The sequence below is a fragment of the Protobothrops mucrosquamatus genome, unplaced genomic scaffold (genome assembly GCF_001527695.2).
Source record: "Protobothrops mucrosquamatus isolate PMUCROS unplaced genomic scaffold, P.Mucros_1.0 scaffold6743, whole genome shotgun sequence".
Lineage (NCBI taxonomy): Eukaryota > Metazoa > Chordata > Lepidosauria > Squamata > Viperidae > Protobothrops > Protobothrops mucrosquamatus.
Window position 1 is genome coordinate 1 of NW_015392559.1, and position 11,983 is coordinate 11,983.

Sequence of the window (11,983 nt, forward strand, 5' to 3'; positions counted from 1 at the left end):
CTGGTTCTCTCCTTGATTAGTTCCCATCCATTGCCTCTTGTGTTGCCTTCAGGTGCTTTGAACAATAGATTGACCCCAATATTCTCTTCCACAGAGCTACAGTTTGAATGGAAGTGAAGTGAAGCAGACTCAACATCTAGGGATCATTAATAATAGGAAAACAATAGATCATAAAAGCACGGACACCACTTGATTTCATCTTGCTTGTTTTCTGGCAGCTTTCGTGATGATTTGGTTCTTCTCAAAATCAACAGTCCCAACCAAAGTTGCAAAATCTTTCTCTCTTAAGAACTGCTGCAGCTAAAGAAGAAGTTTCTATCGATATGATGAGCACCCATATATGAATTATCAATGCATGAACAGAAAACAGAATATGTTAAGCAAAAATAGTTATCTTCATATGCTGTATTTACAGTATAACTCTTTGTGTCCTTATTCATTATAATGCTACAATCGTAGACATTTCTCTTGCTAACAATTAAAACATCTAGGAAGATTCTAAGTACATATGTTATCTTTCATTTAGAAATGATTTTATTTTATGCTCAAATGCCTAATGTGGATTTTTGAAATATCTTATTCTAAAAAAAATACAATTTTCAGATACAAATAAAGATTGCTGGAATATCTGAGCTCAGATATGTTTGATCAGAGTTCATTCATGATTAGTATGTCCATGTGGCTGTAGGGGATAGAAATAAAAACACTTAGAAACACTAATGTAAAAATCAATGGCTTCTGAGCTTAAACACAGGTTGATAAAAACAAAATTAAACATTCTAAACATATTTGATATATTCCTGTTATCCCAGAAGTACTTCATTAAATGCTGATAATCTTAAAATTAGCATATGACTCCAAGATTTATCAGCCCACTAATCACCAGGATTAATCTGGCTGGCTGGAGAAGTGTATGGTGTGTATGTGTTTCCTTCTCCCTCATCATTTCACAGTTGTATGTCCTGAAAACTACAGGCTTAGTAGAAAAGTGCCACTGTCCCAAACAGGATCTTTGTGCTCATTCTTTGCTCCCCACCCCCCACCCCCGCCAGAATCTCCAATAATTTCAAAGAACTCTTATTATATTCTGATGCTCTGACAAATGTGGAGATACAATCCAACCATTTTTTTATTTATACATGCATGCAAAGAGAGAGAAAAAGCAGTTTCTTTTAATCTGGATTTGTAATATATACCTTTAAATTAATGTATATGAACTCTAAACTAAAATCTTATTTTGTTCATATTGTGCTTTTGCATTTTTTAATTTTATTTCAGTCTGGAAGGAGAGTAATAAATGCTGACAATGAATTGATGGCACATAATCAGTCAGCTTTTCAATCCAGAACATTCCAGTACACATGCATGTTTAAAGAAGCTGCAAATTGAATATATTTCTACAAAAATTCAAGATGAATAGGTATTTCCCAAATACTTACATATTGGAAGTTACTTTGAATATAACTTACCTTTAACTTTAGAATAACACGGTGAACAGTGTACTATGTTCTTGTAAATCCAGATACTGTCTCCTGCCTCCAGGTTTTCTAAAGTTGTTTTGCAGATTTCACACTTGAAGACATGGAATTAAAAAATTTTAGTGGTAAAATCCAGCCAAAGAACAACATATCTGCCTGTCATTTTTAATACGACAGTAGCTTGTCTTACAACTTTATTTCACTATAATTTTAGTATGAATTAAAATATTTCAGAGACATTCAGCATCAATACTCATTTTCTGTATGAATGTGCTTTATTATTGGGCTAGCAGCTACTGAACGTACATTCTTCCCACATTTTGGCTATGTAATTTTACAATTTTCCAGTATTCTAAAGATAAATGATAAATTAAGGAAAGGTTTTATACTGGAGCTTAACATTCATCCAGTTTAGTTTGAATGCAGCTAGCAGTGGTGGTCCAAGATCTCAAATAAAGATTTCTCTTATTCCCTTGATTATTTTAATTGGATACATCAGAATGATCTTCAAAAAAGCACAAATCTTGTTACTGAATTTCTATGTGGTTCCATGATCAGAAGCAAGATTTCAGAGTTGTCTAATTGCATTCGGTTTAAATCTATCTTTTCTCCTTCAGAAGAGCTCCCCAAATCTAATTTAGCAAGTTTGTAGTGAGTTGGAACTAACATGTCCAATCACCAAAACATATTTTAAATAGAATTTTCCCAAACATTCCCACTTTTAATTGGTTTACCTGGATAAACAATAATGCAATCAATTAAAAACTGAAGAAAATTCTAATCCCTTTTTCATAGTCATGTCAGAGAATGAAAGGGGAAAACAAAATAGATTTGTATGGAAAGCATTAATTTCTAAATCAATCCTTCAATGCTAACATCAAACTTATCTTCACCTGGTTTCTAATAGAATCAAAATGATACTATTCACATCCAAAATATTAATCCCTTTAGAAAAATCCTACCGTTAATAGATATACAGAAACATAGGAAAGAATTCTCAGGTATCTGAAGAACTCCATCCTAATGTAGATAGAGCTTGTTTACCACAGAATACTGTGTGTTTTGGGGACAGAAAATGCTGGTTGATTTTCGGTAGAAAGAAAGAAAAACAACAAGGAGAGAGAATAGAATACATTAAATCTAGTCCTCGACTTACAATCATTTGCTCATCAACCATTCAAAGTTGCAATGGCGCTGAACAAATGATGGTTGAAAAGTCCTCTTAGAGACCTGCAGTCATGTGATTGTGACACTTGGCAACCGGCTTGCCCTTATGACCAGTTGCGGTGACAATTGCCGTTTGACAAAAAGTCAATGGGGAAGCTGGAAGGAAAGGTCATAAATCATTGGGATAAATCTCCCATACCCACACAATCGTTCCCAGCCCCTCTGTACTTGCCAGCCACTAGCACCTCATCCCCAACCCCCATGTGCTTCCCTCACATCCTCCTGCACCTCCCTGTCATACATCCTTTGCATCCTGTATCAAGAGAAGCCTTGCCATGCCACCCATACATCCCTTTTGTGCCCTTCTCCACCCAGCAGCAGCCTCTTGTCTACCAGCCTGCTTGCAAACCAACTGGGATTGGCAGCTTTCGGCTGGCCTCTCCATTGACTTGGTTGTGAGAAGCCAGCAGGAAGTTGTCTTGCCTAATGATCAGGGATTGTAGCTGCGCTTACAGCTTAGCAATGGAAAGTCCAGTCCCAATGGCTGTCATAAATCTGTACCTGTATCCTAGAAAAGGTATTTCGGCTTGAACAGCAACTTTCCAGCACTGTAGATGCCACACTGACTAATTAGGTGCTTTCAGAAAGCTTACACATAGATAGGAGATCAAAGACTGTCGCTTTCTAGCAGGAATGTGCAAAATGTTTCATCACAGAGTATTCTAACCTTGGAATAGCTCATTCTGTGAGCTTTAAAAACAGCTTTTCTAAAGTTGAATCACTTGTAGATTGTACATTCCATTTGTACGTTCCAAGTTCAGAATGGTTCTTCAAAGGTGGAATTTTCTGCATTAGTGCCCAGCAGACAAAGTATGTTGCCTTGGATTCCACATTATTTTGCAGCAGGCCATGTACAATATATAGTTACCGGTAATACAAGATTACTATTGGTTAAGTTGAAACGGCTAGCTAATAGGACACAATCCCAACTATATTTATGGGATTTTTATCCCATCTTACTACTTTATAAGTACCTCAGATAGCAAATCTACATAATACTCCTTCCTGTTCCTATTTTCCTCAATAACAACCCTATAAGGTAGGTTGGGTCAAGAGAGTATTTGGCCCAAAGTCACCCAGCTGGTGCTCCTGCCTAAGTTGAGACTAGAATAAAATTTTCTGATTTCTAGCCTGGTGCCTTAACTTGTAAGTGGCTGGCTTACTTGCTTCCAGCAATCATTCAAAAAACTCATGTCTTCCACATCTGAAACATTAATGCAATCAGGGATTTATCACCATGTTTTAGAACTTTATAACAATTCATGGCTCTTGCAGTCTTGAATAATATCACACGGCAATACGAGAAAGCTTGGACCAAATGGGAGGAGACCACATTTTCATGACTAACATTAACTAAGTTTCTAGGCCAGCATCTTAACCATTATACCAAAATAGGTGTCTATGCACATCTGTATACATTTGTATGCACATTTGCCATTTTAGGACAGTCAATGAAACGGCATTCTTACCTTGAAGCAAGTCGCATGACAGCAAATCTTTAGCGCTTCGAGAATCATTTTAGTATTTGTGCCCAATGGTTTCCGGCAATAGGTACACAATTCTTTGTCAGTAATAGCCCTTTGTAAGAAAAAGGTATAGATTTCTCATAGTTATTGGAAGAACTAGTGCACACAGCCACCACTGATGCCCTAAAACAGGGGTGTCAAACTGATGGCCCGTGGGCCGGATGCGTCACGTGCAGGCCACAACCAGCCTGGCTCCTCAAAGGCAAAAAATATTGCGATACGTCACGATACATCATAGGACATGATCGAATTTGACACCCGTGTCCTAAAGTGTTGGCAGCCTGGGAGACTCACATTTATCCTGAACCATGATTTCACTAATTATGTGGATAGTAAATGTTCTGAAGGGGAAATGCAGCTAATTCAGATAGTTGAAAATAAGCTATTTGTATTTTAGCCTTGATAAAATAAGATTGCAACTTCTAGTATCATGGATAGATACAATATTTAACACTTCCTGCTTTTATCAGAATGCACTTTTTCTTCAAGTTCAGCTCAGCTCTTGGTCACCTATATAGTTTTTTAACAACAGTGCACAAGTGGTTTGCTTCTGCCTTTTTCGGGGATGTTTTTAATCTGCTCGCTCTAAACAACCATGTCTAGTAGTGGGGAGAATGATGGGCTTAGACCAGGGATCTTCAAACTTGGCCCTTTTATGACTTGTGGACTTCAACTCCCAGAATTCCTCTCGCAGGTACTGCTATTGAGACAGGTTCCACCTATTCTGTCCCTGTACATTTGGTTTGTCTTGCCTAAGCATTAAACTTTACTTTTCTCACCATTGAATTTCATTTTGTTAGACAACAGGGTCCAGTGTTCAAGTCTAGCGAGATCCTTCTGGATCTTAAGTCTACCTTCTGGGGTGTTGGCTATTCCTGCCAGCTTAGTATCATCTGCAAATTTAATTAGTGGGTTCCCTTCTATTCCCTCATCTAAATCATTTATGAAGATATTGAGAATACTGTGCCTAAGACAGAACCTTGGAGTACCCCACCACTTGCTTCCCTCCATACAGATGTAGTTCTATTAAGGACTATACATTGAGTGTGGTTTGTCAGCCAGTTTATGAATGCCTCTGGTAGTGATGCTGTCTATTTCACATTTTTCTAACCTACTAGGAAGTAGGTTGTGGTCTACTTTGTCAAGTGCCTTACTGAAATCCAACCCAAATACTATGTTGACAGCATTTAGCTGATCTACTAGTTTAGTCACTTTGTCAAAGAATGAAATAAGATTGTTTGGCATTATCTGTTTTTGACAAACCCATGTTGGCTTCTGGTTATAACTTTGCTTGCTTCTAAGTGTTTGCAGATCTGTTGCTTGATTATCTTTTCTTGGATCTTCCCAGATATTGATGTCAGGCTGATTGGTCTGTAGTTTCCTGGATCTGTTTTATTTTTCCTTTTTTAAAAAAGATGGGAACCACATCAGCTCTTTTCCAGTCCTTTGGTAGTTCCTTGATGCGCCAGGATATTTGAAAGATATGGTTAAATGGTTCAGAGATCACATCTGTCAGTTCCTTCAAAGCTCTGGGATGTAATCCATCAGGTCCTGGTGATTTGAACTTGTGCAGGGTGGACAGATGTTGTCTTACCATTTTCCTGCCTATTTTAATTTGTATTCCTAGTCTGTTTCTTATGGTTCTTTTTGATAGGTTGGGCTATTTTTTCCTTTTGCATGAAGAAAGATGCAAATAATGAATTAAGCAGCTCTGTTTTTTTCCCTGTTGCCACTTGCTTCATTGCCAACTTCTCCCATTAGTGGAACGATTGTTTCCTTGACTTTTTTTTTTTTTGCTTTTTACATGTTGAAAGAAACTTTTTTTCTCCCCCAAAGTTCCAGCAACTTCAACCTCCTCTATCATTTCATCTCCGTTAGTAAGAATTAGGTCCAGTATAGCTAGTTCCCTCCTCTACGTTATGGATGACAAAGTTGTCAGCTAGGCTTGTAAGGAACCTGCTCAATCTCCCACTTGATTAAGAGTTTGTTTCCCAATTGTTGTCAGGGTAGTTAAAGTCCCCCATTACTACTGTGGTGTGTTTCCTACATACATTAGTTAACTGATTATCAAAAAGTTCATCTATTTCTTCTGTTTGGTTGGATGGCCTGTAATATACAACTATGGCAATGTCATTATTTTTTTCTTTTACGTATATTAAGCCATAAGCATTCTAGGAAGCTTTCATCCTTGGTTTTATGCATTTCTGTAGAGATGTGGCAATCTTTTACATATACAGTAATGCAACTCCACCTCCTCTTTTGCCAGGTTTGTTTCTTTTGAACAGTTTATATCCTTCTCTGGGTAGAATAAACAGAACAATTTGCTCTGATGTAAACATAGGAGGTGGCCTTTTTTAACCTTCAAGTATTCTAGAAGTTTATAAACTTTTAGAATATTTGAAGGTTATATTCACTGGCAGCGCTGAAAGAAGCTATGAGGTCTATGCTCTCCTTGTCTTCATTCAGACCAGTCTCCAGCCTTCCCCTTTTGGAGAAGATTATTGAAAAGTCTCAGAAACCTTTTCCAAATATTACTAATATTCATACAAGCAAATAAACACTGCATTTTATAATAGGTTTTTAAAAGCACTAATAATAACATATTTTTCGATGTTCGAAATTTCTTTGTGGAAGGGAGGCTTCTCTATGTCTGAATGCATTGGGTTACAGAAATTTTTTTATGGGACCCTGTCCCGAGATGATATAAAAATTTGTATAACAGGTAACTTAGATAGGCTGGTTTAACTCTAAACCCCAGAAAATTTGAATTCAGAGATGAATTTTTCCTTATAGTGTTACACAGGGAACTAATCGGCCAAAATATAAAAAGCTTAAACTGTAACTTTTATATCATAAGTCGGAAAACCCACAATATACAGTGTTAATGAAAAAGGGCACATCAATATTTTAAAAATTAGTAAGGAACTATGGATTTTTTTTTTCTCAGGAGGTTGCATCTTTGTCTGGGCTGGAAAGTTATTGTAAACAGAGTGTAGCCTAATAAAGGAGAATGTTTGTAGCTCTGGGTTGACATGAGGGGTCCTTGGTGCTCTCTTAGCTTGCATGTTTTCTTGTAGACATTCCATTGCTAGCCCTGATGATGTTAGCTAGAATGGGTAATGAAACGTCTGTAAGAAAACAAGCAAGCTCAAAGAGCACCAAGGACTCCTCAGAATGTGGCCAGGAGAATACTTGAATGGAATTTTCTGGGTTTCCTATAAGCAAAGCTGAGAATTATTATTATTTTTTAAAGAAGGAAGGCAGTAGCAAACCAGTACTATATTATTGCTTAGAAAATTTCACAGATCCATGAAATTCAAGGACATAATTTGACTTAAGAATATTGTTGCCTATTTCTGGAAATTGTAGCTTCATGAAGGAATTACACAGATAATAATAGGACTAGAAATACGTTAATTACCCTCTTTACACTATTTGCAAAACTAGATTAAGGATATAATCCAAATGCCTGATTTCTCTTGTCATATTAATTAATGAATGAATTCCTTTAGTGACATTACTCAACTCTTGGAATCCTACAAAAATGAAACCAAAACAAGAAAAAATTATTCTTAACATATGTTGCACTTTAGGTGACTTATGAATGAACAACATCAATTTCTACTAAGATATTCTATCAATAGTGCAACTTTGCAGGAATAAGGAAATACTTTTAGAACTAATAATTGCTCCTGACATAATCTACAAATTGTACTGTTGGATTACAAAATGCCTCTGGAATCGGACTGCCTGCAAAAGTGATATATTATTTCAAGTCATAAATAATAATAATAATAATAATAATAATAATAATAATAATAATAATAATAATAATAATAATAATAATAATAATAATAAAGTTGGAAGGGACCTTGGAGGTCATCTAATCCAACCCCCTGCTCAGGCAGGAAACCCTATACCATTTTGGACAAATGGCTGTCCAGTTTCTTCTTAAAAACTTCCAGTGTTGGTGCATTCACCGCTTCTGGAGGCAGGTTGTTCCACTGGTTAATTGTTCTAACTGTCAGGAAGTTTCTCCTTAGTTCATGAAGCTTTATGTATAAAAGTTTCATAATGGAGGAATTATGTGATTAAAAAGTGCTCAGGCTACAGAGTCTGGAAACTGAGCAAAACAGTAGGGGGGGTGTTCATGTACAGGTAATCCTTGACTTACAATCACAATTGGGCCTGGAATTTTGGCTGTTATAGCCAAATCTGTGCTATAAGAGGATTGATCAAAAACATCCCAACGGAACTGCTTCAAAAGTTCTTGGGTGCATCTAGCAGTGCGTCTAGCGGTGTGCGGGTGAGCATTATCGTGAACCAACACCACACCGGAAGTGGTGCCATAGAAAATCCAGCCAAATGTGAAGATGCCAAAGGAGTACTGCTAGTGAAGTTCATGGAGCGTGGTTTGACCATCAATACAGAAGTCTACTGTGAAACATTATGAAAACTCAGACAAGCCATCCATAACAAGTGTCGGGGCATGCTGACTTCCGGTGTGATGGTGGTTCACGATAATATTCGCCCACACATCGCTAGATGCACCCAAGAACTTTTGAAGCAGTTGCGTTGGGATGTTTTTGATCACCCAGATTTTGATAGCCCAGATTTGGCACCGAGTGACTACTACTAAGGAATTTCAAACCTTGTAAGACATTATGACAAATGCCTCAATTTGAATGGTGATTATGTCAAAAAGTAATGTAATGTTGTAATTTTCTAATGTGTATAATAAAAGTTCTGTATCTGTGAGTGTCTGTCATTGAAAACCAAACACAGGTTTATTTCCGAATTGCCCTTGTAAATGGGAGTTGGTTGCAAACTGTGCTAATCATGATCATCTGACCGCAGGGGTTGTACAATAGTCATAACTTTGAAGGTGGGTTATAAGTCACTTTTTTCAGTACAGTCTTAACTTTGAACTGTTGTTAAACAAATGGTTGTAAGGCGAGGACTACTTGTAGTTGTGATTTTTCTGTTTGGTTTCACATTTTGTATTTTCCTGCTCAAGTTATACTACATTTGTGTCTAACCACAGCAAATTAAAAGTCACAAACTGGAAGTACAGACTTACCTTTGATTGTTTTTATCTTTGACTTCAATGAAACTGTCCAGGCCAGAGCTGATTTGGGAACAAAATAAAGTAAGTATAAGGAACTGCAGAGATTTCAATAATTATTGAGCAGAAGGTTTTAATTTATTTTAATGTATTTGTTTTAATATTTAATATTGAATTCTTTATATTAGTAGCATTAGTTATTGCTTAACTTGAACATTGTTTTTGGTGAAAAGATGGAATATAAATTTAACAATTTATTGTAAATGTGCATTATAGTTACAATGTTTGCAAGGAGAAACTGTATATTCAGTGATTGATCACATCTCAGTATAATTAACTTTGGATGCAATAGATCTTCTATAATGATTTGTATCACTTACACAATGAAGTAATTATGCAAATAAAATAATTTGTGATCTTTGTGTGATGCTGCCACATAAGCCAAGTCCAGGGGTCTTCAAACTTGGCCCTTTTATGACTTGTGGACTTCAACTCCCAGAATTCCTCAGCCAGGCACACTGGCTGAGGAATTCTGGGAGTTGAAGTCCACAAGTCATAAAAGGGCCAAGTTTGAAGACCCTTGGCCAAGTCCAACAGAGTTTAATCATTTATTTGCTTATACCTAATCGACAGAATGTTGTCAAACTAAAGCTGTAACTTTCTGATCTACTAGATCAGCGACCCCCAACCTCTTGGGCACCAGGGACTGGTTCCGTGGAGAGAGGTTTTCCACGGACTGGAGGGAGCGTGGCTTCATATACTGCCTGCATCCTGCGGATGGGGCTTCCCTTGTTTGCAGAGCCCCGTTTCTGGAATGCTGCAGCCTGGTTCTAGTCCATGGACCGGAGGTTGGGAACCCCTGTACTAGTTCCTAAGAGATCTAGGTTGTGGCTATCCTGGATTTCTTTCCCATTCCTGCATCCAGCTCAGGACTTCACAGTCTCTTCATCTGGACCTCTCTCTGTGTTGCCAAAACTTTCCCCCACTGTTTCTCCAAATGCACATTTGATCACAGATGCAAATGGTGCAATGTTGTTTTTTGACTATTTACAGTCCTTCACATAGTGAAATCACATAAATGATGCAAAACACCTCAATGATATATTTTCATATTTAAAAGATACTTGTGAACATCTCTTTGACTTTTACTCCCAATCAGTCCTTTAAAGCAAAGTTTCATTTGTATATATTAACAATTCAGTAAGAAACATAGCATTTCTAAGTTTATGAAGGAATGTCCAATAAGATTATCACCAATATTTGATTCATAATATTTTAAAAGAACGAGATAACTTTTCAGAACTAGATTCATTAATATAATGCAGTTGCCTAATTCAGCTGTACAATGTAGAACTTACAATGTGCCTTTCTTGTTTGATATACGATTCACTTCGATGAGATTGTCCAAATCCTGACATCCGCTAAGATGAAAGAAAAACCAAAGTAATTTATTCTACATAGTGTTTGAATTTTGTCTAATACAGAGACAAAGCAGGTGGAGGAACTACTACTCTCTAAAGCCTATGCTTTGATCTTACTACGTAAGAGTAACTTTGCAAGAGTAAGAAAGTGTTTTAAGTTTGTGAGTAATGTGCCCACTGATGACTAGTAGAAACTTCTGCTAGAGGTGAAACTCTGAAAAATAACAGGGAGATTGATGTGGTATGAAATATTGTTGCTGATAAAAAAAGGTTTAATAATGCATTGTTGCATAATGCATGCTTTGGTACTTGGGAATTTAGTAGAGCCAGAAATTTTCCTATCGTTGGGATATTCTATGTTTTTTTCCTAGATACTGAACTGGAACCAAAACAGAGACTTAACCATGATCAGTTTCAACTTTGATTTTAGAGAAAGTGTCCAGGTTATGCCACTTTATAAATGAAAGTAGATAATATAATTGAAATATTGTGGTTTTGATTGCTTTCAATATATATGTAACAATATTGGGTTTATCTGCATTGTTTATTAGCCAATTTAAACATAGAGAAAGAGAAGAATACCAAATATAGGTAGTCCTCGGCTTATGACCACAATTGACCCCAAAATTTCTATTGTTAAGTGAGACATTTGTTAAGTGTGTTTTGCCTCATTTTAGAACTTTTCTTGCCACAGTTGTTAAATGAATCACTGCAGTTGATTGTTGTTAAGCGAATCTGGTTTCCCCATTGACTTTGCTTGTCAGAAGGTCTCAGCAATGGTCATAAATATGAACCAGTTGCCAAGCATCTGAATTTTGATCACATGATCATGGGGATGTAGCAAAAGTCGTAACTATGAAAAACAGTCATAAGTCACATTTTTCAGTGTCATTGTAACTTTGAACAGTCACTAAACAAACTGTCTTAAGTGGAGGACTACCTGCGTCAAGAAAAAAAATATTTATTTGGCTTCACACATTTCAGAAAATATTCCTTGTTTCAATAGCACTATATAAAGAGAAATAATAAAGAACAAAAATCACAACATGCACAAATTATAATAATGATTAAAAGAGGCATTTCTCCTTATTTGTAATCAAATTAATTAGGTAAAAATCTAAACTGTGTTAACCTTATATTACCGATATAATCAAATAATTTGACAGCAATTAAAAACATTTTAATCCTTATTTTTAGAAATCAGATGTCAAAAACAAGAATACTGCTAGAGCATAACAATACAGTATATCAATTTAGCTTCTATAC

General features: G+C 36.4%; 1 protein-coding gene across 1 annotated transcript in view; it reads right to left on the reverse strand.

The window, feature by feature from the left end:
* Positions 1-33: 33 nt before the first annotated feature.
* The window catches only part of LOC107300352 (sciellin-like), a gene marked incomplete at its 5' end in the record, with an annotated part of 28,502 nt that continues 16,552 nt past the window's right edge, over positions 34-11,983 (reverse strand). Inside the window, 5 exons of the mRNA XM_015829685.1 lie at positions 34-682; positions 1,470-1,572; positions 4,175-4,283; positions 9,312-9,359; positions 10,655-10,717. Of these exons, the coding sequence (XP_015685171.1) occupies positions 666-682; positions 1,470-1,572; positions 4,175-4,283; positions 9,312-9,359; positions 10,655-10,717 (340 nt within the window). The remainder of the gene's footprint in view (positions 683-1,469; positions 1,573-4,174; positions 4,284-9,311; positions 9,360-10,654; positions 10,718-11,983) is intronic.